This window comes from Dryas octopetala, chromosome 8 (genome assembly GCF_963921425.1).
Source record: "Dryas octopetala chromosome 8, drDryOcto1.1, whole genome shotgun sequence".
Classification (NCBI taxonomy): domain Eukaryota; kingdom Viridiplantae; phylum Streptophyta; class Magnoliopsida; order Rosales; family Rosaceae; genus Dryas; species Dryas octopetala.
This window is the reverse complement of record NC_141373.1, coordinates 1,284,095-1,301,202: the sequence shown is the minus strand read 5'-3', so window position 1 is coordinate 1,301,202 and position 17,108 is coordinate 1,284,095. Positions and strand designations below refer to the sequence as shown.

Here is a 17,108-nt window from a genome sequence, read left to right as displayed (position 1 = left end):
GGTTCCGTTTAAAATTCAAACTGAGAGAGTTTGAGGTGGAAGATCGGAGATGGAGATCGCTGCGGAGTCTCTGGACGGCTCTGTGATCTTCCACGCCATTAACGAAATCTCAAGTTTCTTGCTTTACATGCACCAGCAAATCCCTTCGTAAGTAGTTCACATTTCTCTGAAATCCCCTATCAATTTCTTCGCAACCATACTCTATCTATCTAATCGAATCTTTCAACACCATTCACACACAGCATGTTGCAGGATATCACTCTGGAATTCGATTCGCTCTGTTCCGAGTACAAGGACTTGGTATGAAAGCAGAAGCTGTTCTTCTTCATCAACTATTTTCGGCGAATTCTGTGCCCTAACCAGTGTGTTCTCTGCGAGTTTCAGGAAATGGCTCTCACGCAAAACGAGGTGAAGCCAACGCTTCGGAGAAAGCACTTGGGCCAAATGAGGGAGGCGAAACGCGGGATTCGAAGATTCCAGAAGCTGATGCACGGAGTCTCTCATCTCCAAACCGCACTGAAGCTGATGATCAGCGAGGTTCCTCAGTTCCGAAAAGCGATTCTGGTTATCGGAGGCAGTCCGATACGACCTCAACATGTCTACGAGTTGAGCTTTGCGAATGCAAAGGCTGGGCCGAGTGGTGAAGAGCATGATTTCGCTACCAAAAGCAGAGCAGCAGAAGTGCTTTGTAGAAAAGCGATTCGGGCGCTGATTTCAAAGGGTGCTGGTTCTGCTTCTTATCCTGGTCCTTCCAAGTTGTTTCTACTGGTTAAAGCTCCTTCTTCTTTCAGTTTGCCTCCTCATTTTCTTCCCAAACGTGATTTCAGATACAGCAACAAGGTGATCAACTAGCATCATTAGTTATTTGATTGCGATATTAATGCGATAAATCATCAATTAGAATTCAACTCAGTTCACTAATGCATTTTTTTTTTCTTGCAGATTGTGCCTTTAAGACTAAGGTTCAAGAGCAAAACCCAAGATCAGAAAATGAATGCTCCTGATCCTTCTTCTCAAACTGGTAGCTCAGATGACTTGGTTGAATCTACTCCAAATGATTTTATATGGTATGTTTCATTGGGAATTTACCCTTTTCTTTGTACTTTGTTCTCAATTCCATGACTTCCATTTGCTTTGCTTTTGCTTTTGCATGATTGAATGCATTTCCATTTCATTAGCTCACAAACTTAATTGGGCTAGCATCACTTTCACTTTACTTTACGATGAATATATTTCAATGTGTTTGTATTTGCTTGGCTTTTGTAGGTGATATCTGGTTTGTTTGATTTTGGATGTTGCAGGTTTCAATGTCGGCATGTAATCAAGGGCCTAGCATCATCTAACACACAAGCTGAAGGAGAATAGCCCAACATATTGCATCCATGTATTTTTGATAATATTCTATCATATTTGAACTGTACACTGCACAGCTTCATTACTCGTTAGCAGACTTAGTTGTAACATTTACCTATATGCTTAGATAGTCTCTTCTATCAACGTATCGTAACAACTTTCACTCTCTCATTCATTTTGTCTAAATTAGCCAATATTTGTATTTGGACATGGATTTGTATTTACCAATTAGTTTTAACTTTGTTTGCATCAAAAAATTAAAAACAAATCATAAGAAGATAAAGCTTTCGATACTTTTACCCTTCGATAAAGCTTTCGATACTTTTAACAAATTTACTTGCTTCTATGGCCAATGGAAGGAACTGTACTCAAAACTTGGCCCAATTGCCATCATCTCCATTTCTGGGCTGAAAAGGTTTAATTATTCAGCCATGTAAGTAGTGGCCGAAAGCCCAATATATACAGGCCCAACAAAACAGAAGCCCAATATACTATCGAGTTACCCACGTCTTCATAGTGATGTAGAACAGTAGAAGTGAAGCCAGTTCGTCGTTTTCATTGTGAAAGGGAAAGACTAACCCGCAGTTTCATTCTCTCTGACGAGCAAAACCCAAAACCCCAATCTCCCAAAAACCATGAAGTTCCAAATGGAGGACGTAACAGTCTACTTCCCGTACGACCACATATACCCAGAGCAATATGCCTACATGCTCGAGCTCAAGCGAGCCCTCGACGCCAAGGGTCACTGCCTTCTCGAAATGCCCACCGGCACCGGCAAAACGATCGCCCTCCTCTCCCTCATCACCAGCTACACTCTCTCCAAGCCCCAAAACCCAGTCAAGCTCATCTACTGCACTCGCACCGTGCACGAGATGGAGAAGACTCTCGCCGAGCTTAAGCTCCTCCATAAGTACCAGCTTCAGCATCTGGGTCCCCAGGCCAAGATCCTCGCCGTAGGTTTATCGTCTCGGAAGAACCTCTGCGTCAACCCTAATGTATTGGCTGCTGAGAATCGAGACTCTGTTGATGCGGCGTGTAGGAAATTGACGGCCAGTTGGGTCCGTGCCATGGCTGCTGAGAACCCAGATTTGCCCACCTGTGAGTTTTTTGAGCAGTATGAGAAAGCTGGGTCTGGAGCGGTTTTGCCTCCTGGGGTTTATACCTTGCAGGTACTGCTCACTCAATTGGGATCTCAAGTTTCAATCTTTCTTTTAAAAAAAATAAAATTGGGAATCAAATAACTGCAACTGGGTCACTGTGTATTGTGTTTTGAAGGATTTGAGGGCGTTTGGGAAGGAGAGAGGGTGGTGTCCCTACTTCTTGGCAAGGCATATGGTGCAGTTCGCGAATGTGGTGGTTTACAGTTATCAGTATTTGCTTGATCCCAAAGTGGCTGGGATTATTTCCAAGGAAATGCAGAAGGAGTCTGTTGTGGTGTTTGATGAGGCGCACAATATTGATAATGTGTGTATTGAAGCACTTAGTGTTAGTGTGAGGAGACAGACACTTGAAGGGGCCAGAAGGAATCTCAGTAAGATGCAGCATGAAATTGAAAGGTAGGTGCTTTTTCATTATATATTTTTCTAAGTTTTTATGTTCCCCTGATGTATGGTCCAATTAGAGTTGATCAATAGTTAGTTCTGTTGAAGTATTCTATCATGATCTATTAAAAGTAATGGCTAGATTATTTCTGGATAGGTTTGTTTTCTGCTTCTTTGATTCTTGTCCTCACGTTTGATACAGATTTTCATTTATTTGCTTGACATGGTAGGTAGGTTCAAGGCCACTGATGCAGGAAGATTGCGTGCAGAATACAGCCGGCTTGTTGAGGGTTTGGCACAAGGAGGAAACTTACCTAGTATGTTGCATGCTCATTCCCACGATTTCTAATTCGTTGAAAATTAATATTTTTGTTTGATGATTTCATGATTTCTCATATTCTTTTCTTTCTTCTTTCTATGCAGTGACAGATGCTTGGCTTCAAAATCCTGCCCTACCCGATGATATTTTGAAGGAGGCTGTGCCTGGAAATATTCGCAAAGCAGACCATTTTCTGCATGTTTTACGAAGATTGGTCCAGTATCTGGAAGGGCGTCTAGAAACAGAGAATGTGGAGAAGGAAGGCCCTGTTGGCTTTGTTGCCTCTATTAATACACATGCTGGAATTGACCAGAAAACTCTGAAGTTCTGTTATGATCGCCTACACTCACTCATGATGACATTAGAAATTACTGACACAGATGAGTTCTTACACATCCAAACAATATGTGACTTTGCCACTCTAGTGGGAACATACACTCGTGGTTTCTCCATTATAATTGAACCATTTGATGAGAGAATGCCCCATATTCCTGATCCTGTTTTGCAGGTCAGTTTAGCTTCTTCTTTTTTCTTTCTTAATTCCTTATCTGGAAAACCTGTGTGAAAGTCATTGTATGTGATTAAAACAAATTGGACCGCCTTTTACAATTCTTGTAAACTTTTTGTGTCCATGGTAAAACTAATGATACAATAGTTATGGCCCTAGTTTTGTCTTCCACTTGTTTAATATCAATTTTTTGGTGATTTCAAAATAAATTCTTCCTGTAATACGTTTCTTGCATATGTACAATAGGAGTCTGTCTGTCATCACTAGATCTACTTATAATACTTTGGCAGTGTATGGACAGAAGATTGTTAGTTCTGATCTAAGCTTTCATATTTGGCATTCTAGCTTAGCTGTCATGATGCTTCTCTTGCCATAAAGCCTGTATTTGATCGATTTCAATCAGTTGTGATTACATCTGGAACCTTGAGCCCAATTGATCTCTACCCTCGTCTTCTCAATTTCAATCCTGTGGTCAGTCGAAGTTTTACAATGTCACTAACAAGAGACTGCATATGCCCAATGGTTCTCACCCGTGGAAGGTATAACATCAATAGAAGTTCTTTTTCCCCCTCTTGATTCATTCTATTACACAAGTTGTAAATTTTACTGATCATAATAATTGTTATCAGATTGTAACTTGATGACTATATTTAGCATCATAATCTTATCAGTTCATAGTTAATCAGACACTAATCCCATTTAGTTATCTAAATGTCACTCTGACATCAATATCCTATGGTATATTGTTTCAGTGATCAGCTTCCAGTGAGCACCAAATTTGATATGAGAAGTGATCTCGGCGTAGTAAGGAATTATGGGAGACTTTTGCTGGAGATGGTTTCTGTTGTTCCCGATGGGGTTGTATGTTTTTTTGTCAGTTACTCTTATATGGATGGAATAGTAAATAGCTGGAACGAAAATGGAATTTTAAAGGTGACTGCAATATCTATGGCTCTTACCGTTCCTAGATTTCTGTGTGCTTTTCATTTTTCCTCTTCTCCAAGCTTGCTATGAAGGTTTTGGATATAGGTTCTTAGTGTTCTTGTTGTCACAGGAAATAATGCAGCATAAGCTTGTTTTCATTGAGACCCAAGATGTGGTAGAGACTACTCTGGCTCTTGACAACTACCGCAAGGCTTGTGATTGTGGGCGAGGTGCTGTCTTCTTTTCTGTTGCCAGGTATTGTATTGGTCCTTGAAATGTTCAGAGTTTCTTAATGATGATCTTGTGAATGGAATATGCAATTCTATTGTAGTTCTAATTGAACTAAAAGAGATGGAGTATTTTTGGATCTCTATTTGTTTATGCTATCATATTTCAAAAGCTCTTCATTATGCGATGCCACATGTTATTCAGACAAATCCTTTCAATATTACAATTGATGGTTGACGTAGTTCTCTATGACAAGACTAAACTTACATATATAATTTCACAGGGGAAAAGTAGCTGAAGGAATCGACTTTGATCGACATTATGGACGATTAGTGATCATGTTTGGTGTCCCTTTTCAGTACACATTAAGCAAGTGAGTTCAATTTTATGATCTCTCTGTGGTTTTATTTAGTGAAAAAGAGAATTGCAAAACTAATTTTCTGCATGTTTTAAATTTTTTTTATCGGGGGATGTACATTGTCTATGCTGATCAAGTTCATGCAGCTGTGTTGTCTGTGGCTTGACATATGAGATTATTGTTTTGTAGGATTTTGCTTGCACGGCTGGAATACTTGCGGGATACCTTTCAAATAAAGGAAGGAGATTTTTTGACTTTTGATGCTTTGGTATCATTTCATTGCCTTTCATACCATCTAAGATATTTGTTTGTGTGGTTTTTAAGTTTATATGTTTTATGAAATTTATGTTTTTTGTAATGGGAATTTACTGGTGCAGAGACAAGCTGCACAATGTGTGGGCCGAGTCATCCGTTCAAAGGCGGACTATGGTATGATGATTTTTGCTGACAAAAGGTTTGTATTCTTTTGTTATATCAATTGAATTTATAAATTCTTGGATTCAATGATGGAACTTCTAGTTAACCTTTGGCCAGTTGATTGTTGGGTGCTTTAACTTCAACTTCAGGTACAGTCGTCATGACAAGCGATCTAAATTGCCCGGATGGATACTGTCGCATTTGCGTGATGCACACCTGAATTTGAGCACAGACATGGCTCTGCATATAGCACGAGAGGTTTGTCCTTGTTGATATTACATGTTTGTACTATCGTAATATGTTTCGACCTGAAAAATAAGATCAATCGAACTCATAAATGGTCTGGTAACATCAGTACTTTATTTTGTCAATCTTCTTTATCTTGAACGCAGTTCCTCAGGAAAATGGCTCAACCATATGATAAGGCTGGTGGTGGCAGTGGTAGGAAAACCCTCCTATCGCAAGAAGATTTGGAGAGGATGGGCGATAGCATCACTAATGAAATGTTGTTTTAAGGAATCTGTGTCTGAAAGTGAAATTCAGTATGGTTGGTCTGTTGGTTGTTCATGATCTATCATGCCTTCTACAGCCCTACACAGAGGAGATTGGCCAAGTTGGGGGATTTTGATGTCAGTGATCTAAGCAGTTACATGTTGGAGCGGGGCATACCCTTGTGGTCAAATTCATCAAAATTCAATTTTTCCCCCGTGGTAAAATTTAAGTGACCTTGATTGCTGCGTAGATCACTTCATGATATGCTGTACAAATTCCTTGTGTATATCTTTGCCTGGTTCAAATTTAAATTTTTCTAGAGCTAAAATTATAGCTCTCCTTGCACTCAATTTTGACGAATTTATATGTTTTACTATGGAGTAGTGCTAGGGATCCCAAATTGATGTAGTTCTATTCAACAATCTTAATTTCTTCATAGCCGGCTGGTTGGTTTGCCCATGGAATTTGAATTCTTCTTTTGTATGATTCAGCTTTTAGACCGTATAAATCATTCATACAGTGGTCACGTGATCATACTGAATACAAGGGTAGTCAAATTCTTAATATCTATGACGGTCCATTTTAAGTGATTTTATAATTGAACTTATCCAATTCGTAGGATGATTATAATTTGACCATGCATGTAATTGGGAAGACTTCTGACTGCTGATCAATTACTGTGCTGTGTTGTTCATGAAAGTTTGGGCAAATACGTTTTAAACTTTGCTTTTTGCGTATGTTTTATATGTGTAAATTTAGGTGATGAGACAAATGCTACGTAATTGGAACATAAAATACTAATTTGATATTGCCGTTCTTGTTTAACACTAAGCTGAATGTCACAAACATACACTTTGTTAGATTACATAGGGAACAAATTATAAACATCAATTAGCAAAAAAATAAAAATAAAGTGTTCTAATATTGTACACTACGTACTGATGATGCTAATGCTAGCAACTGCTTCTGAATAGTCAGCAATATATATGGGTTAAGTTTTTCCCAGACCCTCAAAATTATTTGATTACTAATACTAATTATGAGTCAGATTGGGGTATGATTTGATTTATTACCCTCTTCACTTCTGTAATGCTTGTCTTCTTCCCATTCACATTCTCCTTCACCTGAAATCAAAATTGAATCAAAACCCAGAAACCAAAATCCTGTCTTTCCTTGTAACCCAATCAAAATAACAAAAATGGCAGACTAAATAATAATAATAAAATACCTTGGCCCTCAGTTCAGCTACGAAATACCCATTGTTCAACGACGACTGGACCACCGTCGTCTCAATCCGGAGCTCTCGGAGCGTTTGCATGACATCAAGCAACAACCCTTCTCTGTACGGACACTGGAGCTCCAACAACCCGTCGCTCTCTATTATCGATAATTCCAGAGACGTCCCTGTCACCATCGGCGAAGGCGATTGCACCGGTGCCGGCGGCTGTGGCGACTCCTCCATCGCTTTAGGCTTGGCAATGGCAACCCCGCCACTTCCCTCCACAATTCTTAACTTCCTTTTATCCGACCCGGGCGGGCCAACCCGGGTCCGATCCGAAACCATAAGCCCGCTCCGCAACTCTTTTAAACTACTCGTCCTTTGTATCTCCCCCAACGATCTGGACCGTTGATCGTCTTCCATCGGGACGTTACGCGCCTCGAGATCCTGAATCTTCTTACGCAGCTGCTTCACGTACTCGATCGTGTCCCCCAAAATCGAGGCCTTGTCCATTTTGGTCACGAACGGCACCAACGACCGAAGAATAATGAACCGCTCGTTCAGCTTCTCGCGGCGGCGCCGCTCCGCCAACACGTGGTTGGCGGAGAGCTCGTCTTGTGGGGTTCCCTTCTTTAATCTCGTGGCCACGTCACCACCACCGCTTCCCTCGTGCGATTTTGGTGAGTTCTCGTCGCGATATTTCGTGTGGAGGAACGGTACGCTGAAGAGGATGTATTTTAGGAGCCACTGGGACGTGCCTTCGATTGGGACCAGGAGGTTGTGGTTGTGGTCCCCAGCGCCGCAGGTTGTCGTCCACTTGGCGAATGCCGATTGGGTGGAGTAGGTGACGTAATCGGCGGACATGGAATCGGTCCACAGTGTAGCCTGCCTTTGGAGTAAGGTGGAGACTGTTTCGGAATAGTGAGTGTCGTCATGCGTCAATTCCTCTAATGCTAGCGGTCCACCTGTAATCACACAAAAATTGGGGATTGGGTGGTTATGATTAGCTGGGAAAATTATACTAATCAACGAGTATATTATAGATTAGGTTAAAAGGTTTGATTAATGTTGAAGTTTGCTATAGGTGGGTAGAAAATTTGGTGCTCAGAGCCCCAGATTTGAATTGGGCTTTGTCCTTGCCAACCAAATAGTATCATCCCCAAAAAGCGATTGTTTCAGGGATCGCAGACACACTTTCTAAAATTTCTATTTCTATGGGTTTTCGTGTACACGGAGAGCAGCAGCGCGTGATGGGCGGAAGGTTTTGACATTTTTGCACGGGCAAAGAGGGACCCCTGTGTTAAAAAATTATTGATAAACTATAGAGCTGACCTACAATTTGTCACGTGCTACTCACTCATGACTTACACTCAGATGTGGGCAATATAAGAATAATATCGGGTTATTTTTTTAGAGTCTAGTTCAGAAATTAGAAATTAAACTCATGACTCAGCCCACTTCCAATAGAAAATTTTAGCCGGTCCACTTTTATGAGAAGCGCGTCACATAAATCATCGAACCTAAGTGAATTTGAATTACATAAAATACTCATATTATACTGTTATTAATTATCACTATTTTATAATGACAATTTGCCTAATTTTCAAAAAAATAAAAAACTCAATGAGCACTTAGTGTCAAAAACATAAAAACTTAACGTAGCTTTTATTTATACAAAGTTAATTTATGTATCATTATAAATTTTTAGGTATATTTCTTTATCATTAAAAATTATAAAATGTAATTTAAAGTAATTTATTTACATTTGTTGGATTTTATTTTAATTTTTTTATTGGTTAAATAAAATGAAATTGATAGCAAGACTGATCGAGTAAGTGAGTAGTACTAGTTTTGTTTGTTCAGACAAAAAATGAAAGTACTAGTTTTGTTACGTACCTGTGGGATGAGGTGCAGGTTGAAGGCCACCGCCCAATAATGGGTCTTGTACTGCCGGCCACCGGCGAGTCGACTCAGCTCGATACGAGTCAGCTTGACGCTGGTGGTCGGCCGGGTTTGCTGACTGGCTCACGGCTAACAAGTGAAAATCCGAGTCCAAATTGTTGGACGCGTCGTCCGGAGAGCCGAGGCGGATGTCCTCAGACATCTCAAGCTGCATGAGCTCGCTCGGCTCAGCTGCGAGCTCGGAAACTACGGGCGGAGGGTTTCGTAGTGCTGCAATATTAGCAAGGCGAGCGTTGCGGCCGGTTTCGGCTTCAGAGTCGGAGTCGGCTTCGTCGTCGTCCTCCTCCTCTTCGTCCTCCTCGTCTTCTTGGGCCGCGTTGAGAGGTGTATTGTTTGCGGCTCCACACGTGGTGGAGGGGTGTGGAGAGTGGAAGCGGGGGTGGTCGGATGAGGCGGCCGGGTTGGAGGTGGAGTGCTCGGAGAGGGCGGGTTTTGGAGGGGGAGGGTGGTGGTGGTCAACGAAGAAGGTTTTGACGTGTTGTACGAAAGCATGATCTTCTGGAACCTACACCATATGTATACAAAGCACCATTCATTTAATCAAAACTCTCATTCATATTATATAAACACAAATACAAAATAATTATCAGGTGCCAAGGTTCGTATGCTCGCACACATCTAAGAGAGTGTTAGACCTCAAGTTTTTCGTATACATATATGAGAAGAGAAAATTGGTGTTACGTACGTACCCTATCTGTGGTGCCAAATTCGACGACGCCGTCTAGCATAGGAATGCACACCACTGTCTGTATACGAGCACTCTGGAGTGGCCGGAGAGCCATGCAAATTTAATAGACAGTAGTTAGTTCACACTTCACTGGATTAATGTATTAATTGGAGCTAATTAAAGAGCTAGTCTAAGACATATATATTTGCTATACGTGAAATTTAAACATGCACGAGCTATACCGGCCAGTTAAGAATATCAAAACATTTCCAGGTACTCCTTAAATATTTCCTCACTAACTAATTAAGGTTTGATCAGGCTAGTTAAATTTGCAATTAATTAATTTGTACATTAATTAGGTACTGCATGTTTTGGTAAGTAGGTGTATCTATCGATACGTAATTAAGTACCTTGGCTAAAATAGCTCTGGAGAAGGTTTTGCTATCAACCTCGTTTGCACCAGTGAGCCATACATGCTGCCTCCTTGCGTATGCTTTTCCTGGCAACCTATACATGTACGTAAACATATATATCACACCTTAAACAATTAATTAATTTGATGTACGGTTAATTAATTATCACTAGCTACTCAATAGATAATAATCGATCATGTATGCATATATAAATTAATACGCTCATACAAAGACATAGTATATATACATACAGAAAATGTTTCATTGCGTACACTCTACCTCACACACCATGGTTGATAGCATGTGGGATGCCTGTTGTTACAGCTTTATAGCTAAGGGAATATACAAGTAGTCCAACGACAAAACTATAAAGCTTACTTCTTACATATGTATAGCTAGCTAGGCATCTTAGTTATATGACAAAAATAAAATGCAAACATATATGTATAAGTAATTAGGTTAAAAATATTTATGATCAATAGCTAGTACTGCATCGTGGAGTGGGTGCCGAAAGGTATGTCTAACGCATGACCTAGATACCAGCAATAATTTCTCTTTAATTTAATTCATCGATCCCTTTGAAAAAGCGCCTAACATGCAAATTAAATTAAATTATTAAAGAACCTTAGCTAGGGGCATAAGAATACGGGCCTCCCTTAAATTATTGACCTACTCATCAGATGATCAGATGAGAGAGAGTGAGAGAGAGAGAGAGAGAGAGAGAGAGAATCTTAGAACGAAACAACTGCTTTGGCTGTTTCGCGAGGATGAACACATTATGGTTGTCTCTTATCCCAAAGAAGTAGCTTCCATAGCATCTGGCAAAAACTTTAGTGAAAGCCACAGATTTCAACGTCAACTTATTAAACTAATCATTTAATTATTTCACTTTCTTTTTTTTCACCACGTCTTTTAATTTGACAGAGTCCCAGAATATATTCTCACCAACAGTCCCTAAATGAAGCATGCACTTCACAATCTTAAAGTCGTCAAAAAAACAAAACTAGATGATCTTAGCAAGCTCCATGCCATTCATTAACTTCTCCACAGAAATCCCCAGAAGGCTATCTAGAATCCCATATAACTTAAAAGACATCATCAATGCATAATGCTTTCACAGAACAAACAAATAGCATCAAGTAATAAAAGAAACACACACCCCCCAACAAAAACAAAGAAACAAACAAATTAAGAATTAGGGGGGGCTGGTTTTCAAGAACCTTTTTGGGGAATGCTATAAATAAGGTCTGCTGACAGACTTTAAAGGGGGTGTTGTTATTGTCAATATATGTTGGAACTTGGAAGTGATGCTTCCAAAGATCACATGTGTGAAGATGCATTCTAGCAACCTTGCAGCTTACACGTGTGACCTTACACATGTTTGGAAATATACAGTTCCCGACATTTAGGCTCACATTTACCCCACAACCGCGCTTGTGAGTTGTGAGTAGTATTGTGCCCCTATCTGTCAATCGATCGATCTCACTTCTTGGTTCTTACACACCGACTTAGACTTAATTAGTAAGGGGTCCCCATTCATATATCCATACATAGCAAGAAATTGAATAGTGTTCTCAAGATATCATAAATGTTATATGCAACTATCAACCCAAAAATTTGAAATGTTAGATGGGAGACTAATTATATTGGTCTCTAGTGTGTACCCCAAGTACCATGCTAAGTATTTAATCTAACCACTATATGTATAGTACTCAGTACATCCCTCCTTAAATTACATGGGAGTACTTATATATAATATATATATAGAGAGAGAGAGAGAGATCCAAGTGAACCCCATATTAATCAGAGTTTTTATGTGTGGTTCTTAAACTTAATTTTTGGGAACAATGAAATATTATAAACCCATCAATGGTACTAATTAATAACATTGATGGTGTTCCACTATATCTTATAAAGGAAATTTTTGTATAACTAAATTCTGAGAGAGAGTTTTTAATTTACTAATTGTTATATATATATATATATATATAAGAGTACTGTAAAACAAAAGTGTTGATTCACACCCATAAATTTGTTTCTACTAATAGTTGCAGATTTGCACTGAACTTGACCACAAGAAGGAACTGTGATTGAATTAAAATGAATGGAAGCAGCAGGGAAGAACATGGCATGGAAATCTAGAAGAAAAATATATGAAATAAATATAATGAGTAGTAGTAGTAGTCGTAGTAGTAGTTAATTAGTTACTTACCCGACCCCTGGGGGAAAAGAGAAAGAGACACACATCAAGTAGAACCACTCGGACTCGGTTAAGTCCTCCGGCGATAAGGAGGCGCAAGGGCGGCGTGCCGGCTGGTTTGTCTCTCCAGCCGACAAGGAATCGTAGAGCTCCCTCAGCTGCTGGCTTCTCTGTAGAGACGCCTCCTCCGCGCTCACTTCCATGGGTTGCACCGTCTTCCTAGTCTTTATTGCCCCATTGTAATACCCATCTGCCCATACTAAGATCCTGATCGTTCATCATAATTAAGTATTAACCACCACACAAATTAATTAAATTCATTAATTAGTACAAAATATTAAAGTGATCGAAACAATTATATATATATATATATATATGTACGTACCCTTGCTGCGGGCAAATTTGCCAGAAGAGACTGTAAGTCCACTGAACCGATTGCACTGAGGCCTGCAACATGCTACGGAGCCTGCTGCTACTCGGCGGCGGCGCAGCCATTCTTGCAGAACCGGCAGGCGGGTTTGGTAGATTGATCGATCGCCACCAGACCTTCTCTCTATTTCTTAGACAGTTAGAGAAATTAAGCAAGCTTGCTAGCTACCCTCCAAACTCGATCCTTTTCTATGGAATTGATAATTATGTGTAAATTAATTAAGTCAAAATAGAGATAAAAGGAAACCCACTTTTGGGTTTGAGAGATGAGTAAAAAAGGAAGTAGAAAGGTGGAGGAGGATGATTTGGTGCGTGGAGGTAGCTAGCTAATGATCAAACCCCCTTTGGGCTTTTTGATATGTTCCAAACTGAAGAGAAAGGGAAAGGATGAGGGTTAGAGAGAGACTTTAAGGAGAGAAGAGAAGGTGTAGTGTGTAGTGTGTAGTGTGTAGAAAGCAGACCTGCAGGTGAAGAAGAGAAAGAGAGAAAAAGGTAGATGATGACTTTGAGGAAGATATGTTAGTTGCCCAAGAAATAATGCCACCTTTGTAAAATGAATATATAAATGATGATGGTGATGATGAAGATTGATGTTTAAAAAATGGGAATCAATTGAAGGGTCGTTAGCTTTGGTGGATGGGGGTGGTGAAGTTCTAGAGGTCTGAGGAGTGGTTTGTGAATTGTGAGAGAGAGAGAGAGCATGAAAGATATGGGTTTTGACTGGTCGGTCTACCAGACAGTTCTTATTGTCATATATGGTGTGTTTGCTTATACTCAATTTGTTAGTTGTGCGCGCGTGGCTTATACCATTCTAACATCGACTGTCTTTGACTCTTTGTGTTTGAGAGAGAGAGAGTGAGAAAAAGAGAAACAAGTGATTAGGTGGCGAAGACTGGGCGTTGGAGCTGCAGAGGATAGAGTTTGCAACTTTACAATGTTATTGGTTGTGAACAGTACGAGGACTTAGCTACCAATATCTCCACATCCACTTGTCAAATGTATATATGTAATATGTAACCATATATGGCATTATTTATCATGTAAATTAATCCAAGGTCTCAGCATAGAATTAAGTTTTTTTTTCTTTCCTAATTTGAAGGTACATCCCATACCACCCAAGATCTGAAAACTCTAACTAATTAATCTGATCAAATTCATGACATTAAGTAAAGTCTATTTGACCTTTTTTTTCCTTTTTCATCAATATGTATGAAAGGGCAAATTAAGTTTCAGTACTGACCGTGAGGTTTTTGTGTTTCTGAATTGGGCGTGTGGTCATTATATATGTATAGAGTACAAAAAATGATTGTATACTCAACTTAACAGTCAAAGGCAAAATATATATAAATATACCTCGAAAATTATGCGTGGCTCCTCAACTCAAGGAAGCCACTCAATCCCATCTCATGTGTTAGGTTGGATTTCAAACCACCCATTTAGCTCCAGCCACCATTAGGCTATTGCCCTTGCACCATGAAGAAAACAAATATTCTTAGCTACTAATCTATCCATAAGATATTATGTAGTGAAATTTTTTTTGGATGTTGGATGAAAATGTGATACCCAACATCAGAAGGCTATATGTGAGTGTTCAAACATTCTCTCACATTTTGTATTCATTTTACATTTGAATCTCGTACTTAAAAAGACTTCTTATATAGTATAAACGCATATCCCGTGCATACACATATATACATATACAAGTCTGATCATCAAAGTGCAATCCAAAGCGAGTCTCACAAAAACTCAACATATATATTTAAAAGAAATCTTAAGAAAAACTCTCTATATATATATATAACGATAGGGAAATGAAGGAAGACTTCAATTAATCATCCATTTATCTAGCTAACTACTATCATGAAAGTAGTGTATATATATAAACCTTGTCAATGTTAGCTTATTAAGAAGCAGCCAGCAATGCAATTAAGGCAGTCGATCACTAGTGATCGAGGTTCAATCTTTCTCGGTGGATATATGGCTTGTTACTTGATGAGATTAAGTTTCTTTCTAGTAGTTTTAGTTCATTAGATTTTCTTTATAATTATCGTGTCTATAATCGTGTGGCGTATGCTCTTGCGAGGTTTGCACTCACGTGTTCGGACCCCATTTTCTGGGATGATTGTCCTACTTGGTTGGCCGATATTGTGGCACTTGATGTCCACATTAGTTAATATATGAATACCATTTCCCTCAAAAAAAAAAAAAAAAAAGCAGCCAACAACCATTCAAGTCCGCATCCATTATTTTTCTAAACCTTCAGTGAGAGTACTAGTCTTTTTTTTTTTTTCGGGCAAAGCCATGAGTGAGATTACTAGTCTACATTGGTATTATCAGCACAGCTGTATGCCTGCCTACCCATATACCATAAAAAACTATCTGGCCCAAGCCCAAGCCCAAGCCCAAGCTCAATTTACTTTTCAAACACATGGTTATTTAAGAACCATACGTACAGTGAGTCTATATCATCTATGGGTATACCGTATATATACATATGAAAAAAGAAAAATAATTAAGGCCGCCATTAGAATTACAGATGCCAAGCAGTACTTCCAACATTTGTTGGTCGCCTAGGACCATGACTGGGACAGTAGGACTAGGGCTAATAATATTTATTTGTAGCTGTTCAACACAATTTATTAGAATGTGGTCCATGAAGAACGAACAAGATTGAAGGGGCACAAATCCTCGACAACGGGGGTTGTTTAGTTGTATTGTCTTATTCTACCAAACTTGAAATCCAGTTTTTTTTTTGCTCCAACACTTGAAATCGACTTGAGACTGCCACCTCAAAAATCATCGTGTTTCTCAACTCTCTCACACACCACTTATCTCTTTGGCCTCGTTTAATTTGTGGGTTAGAGATATGAGGATGAAAGCATAATTCCATTCTCATGCTTAATAAAGACTTATTCACACTAATGCTCTTTGAAAAGATACATTTTTTTTTTTTCATTTTATCCCCTTAAATTTACATTGTATCATTTTACCACCCGAACTTTCATCTTTATTAAAGATTGCCTGATTTTGTCTACTCCATTAATTCTTTTGTTAAAAAAGCTAATGTGGTGCCTATGTGTCCAATTTATCATGAGCACCACATCAACATTTTTAACAAAAGAGTTAACGGACTAGAGAGAATCAGACAATTTGTAAAAAAAATGAAAATTCAAGTGATAAAGTGATACATTTTAAATTTAAGAGAGTAAAGTGAGAAAAAATGTATCTTTCAAGAAGGATTAGTGAGAATAAGCCCTTAATAAATATAACATTGAAAAAGTAATTCATGTATCATAGAAAAATGGAAAAACAAGAGCTTTTCCATTAGAAGTTAAAACCTCATCTCAGCCTTTAAAAAGGAATGGGTTGGGGGTGGACCAAGGTTCTGAATTTCTGATGCCTGATCCAGCTCATTGGCTAGCTCAGAGGCCACTCTATAAATTTGTAACCCCTAGGTTGGGCCTAAGCAAAACTATTATTCAAGTGGGCCAGGCCCGAAAAATCTCTGAACCTGGGCGGGCCCACCCAACCAATAGCATTGAGTGCAAAAGGAGACATGGAATTCATTCATACTCCATTTGATTTGTGTGGCAGAAGCACAGAAACGCTGTGTATTAGTGGACCGTCCACTTATGTTTTGTCCTCTAATTGCAGGTTTTACACTTTGTTCTCAAATGCTGTCCTATCTAGCTATCCCACAAGTTGATTTTTTAGGACCAAACTTTCTATATGGCCTGCATTTTCTATTGCAATGGCCAATGGCCTTATTTATTTGGGAAAGAGAGTGATGTTTTAGTGACTTATAGTCAAATAATTTTTTTATTTTTTCGTAAACATTTTAACATGTTTGAATACAATCCATTAGTAATGATTAAATGCATGACATGCACTTGAAAGTTGTAGTGGAATGATATATATTTGCACATATATATATCAAGTGCTGCTTAGATCATTCTGTTTTGATAAAACATCTGATATGCACACTTCCATCTGAATATACTCATTTTCCCCCTGAATTTTTAATTTTTCTTTTCCAATATCATATCCCTGGTTAGTTGACACGTCATCTGAATAGACT

General features: G+C 39.0%; 3 protein-coding genes across 3 annotated transcripts; 2 read left to right on the top strand and 1 right to left on the bottom strand.

Moving 5' to 3' along the window:
- The first annotated feature begins 6 nt into the window (after positions 1-6).
- On the top strand, positions 7-1,524 carry LOC147275738 (non-structural protein). Its single transcript, XM_086254040.1, has 5 exons — positions 7-147; positions 243-300; positions 385-840; positions 943-1,067; positions 1,302-1,524. The coding sequence occupies exons 1-5, from the start codon at positions 50-52 to the stop codon at positions 1,363-1,365; spliced, it is 801 nt and encodes a 266-aa protein (XP_086110166.1). The 5' UTR covers positions 7-49; the 3' UTR covers positions 1,366-1,524.
- Positions 1,525-1,919: 395 nt separating this feature from the next.
- UVH6 (RAD3-like DNA-binding helicase protein) lies at positions 1,920-6,511 on the top strand. Its single transcript, XM_086254287.1, has 12 exons — positions 1,920-2,522; positions 2,629-2,909; positions 3,129-3,211; positions 3,318-3,721; positions 4,067-4,260; positions 4,474-4,654; positions 4,776-4,900; positions 5,157-5,246; positions 5,421-5,499; positions 5,609-5,685; positions 5,798-5,906; positions 6,041-6,511. The coding sequence occupies exons 1-12, from the start codon at positions 1,989-1,991 to the stop codon at positions 6,161-6,163; spliced, it is 2,280 nt and encodes a 759-aa protein (XP_086110413.1). The 5' UTR covers positions 1,920-1,988; the 3' UTR covers positions 6,164-6,511.
- A 411-nt stretch (positions 6,512-6,922) lies between these two features.
- TT8 (basic helix-loop-helix (bHLH) DNA-binding superfamily protein) lies at positions 6,923-13,558 on the bottom strand. The gene is made up of 7 exons (XM_086253018.1): positions 12,987-13,558; positions 12,614-12,868; positions 10,399-10,495; positions 10,011-10,082; positions 9,256-9,826; positions 7,369-8,324; positions 6,923-7,264 (listed from the first exon to the last, which is right to left on the bottom strand). The coding sequence occupies exons 1-7, from the start codon at positions 13,094-13,096 to the stop codon at positions 7,178-7,180; spliced, it is 2,148 nt and encodes a 715-aa protein (XP_086109144.1). The 5' UTR covers positions 13,097-13,558; the 3' UTR covers positions 6,923-7,177.
- Between the last annotated feature and the right edge of the window lie 3,550 nt (positions 13,559-17,108).

What these genes read in the sequence shown, in the direction of transcription:
- TT8 (XM_086253018.1), bottom strand. Translation starts at nt 13,096, where the DNA reads ATGGCTGCGCCGCCGCCGAGTAGCAGCAGGCTCCGTAGCATGTTGCAG. An exon ending in CCAGAGCTATTTTAGCCAAG is followed by an intron (nt 10,083 to 10,398) that starts GTACTTAATTAC and finishes CGGCCACTCCAG; the next exon opens with AGTGCTCGTATACAGACAGT. An exon ending in TAGCTGAACTGAGGGCCAAG is followed by an intron (nt 7,265 to 7,368) that starts GTATTTTATTAT and finishes TTTTGATTTCAG; the next exon opens with GTGAAGGAGAATGTGAATGG.
- UVH6 (XM_086254287.1), top strand. Translation starts at nt 1,989, where the DNA reads ATGAAGTTCCAAATGGAGGACGTAACAGTCTACTTCCCGTACGACCAC. An exon ending in ACGAAAATGGAATTTTAAAG is followed by an intron (nt 4,655 to 4,775) that starts GTGACTGCAATA and finishes TTGTTGTCACAG; the next exon opens with GAAATAATGCAGCATAAGCT. An exon ending in TTTCAGTACACATTAAGCAA is followed by an intron (nt 5,247 to 5,420) that starts GTGAGTTCAATT and finishes ATTGTTTTGTAG; the next exon opens with GATTTTGCTTGCACGGCTGG.
- LOC147275738 (XM_086254040.1), top strand. Translation starts at nt 50, where the DNA reads ATGGAGATCGCTGCGGAGTCTCTGGACGGCTCTGTGATCTTCCACGCC. An exon ending in GTTCCGAGTACAAGGACTTG is followed by an intron (nt 301 to 384) that starts GTATGAAAGCAG and finishes TGCGAGTTTCAG; the next exon opens with GAAATGGCTCTCACGCAAAA. An exon ending in ATTTCAGATACAGCAACAAG is followed by an intron (nt 841 to 942) that starts GTGATCAACTAG and finishes TTTTTCTTGCAG; the next exon opens with ATTGTGCCTTTAAGACTAAG.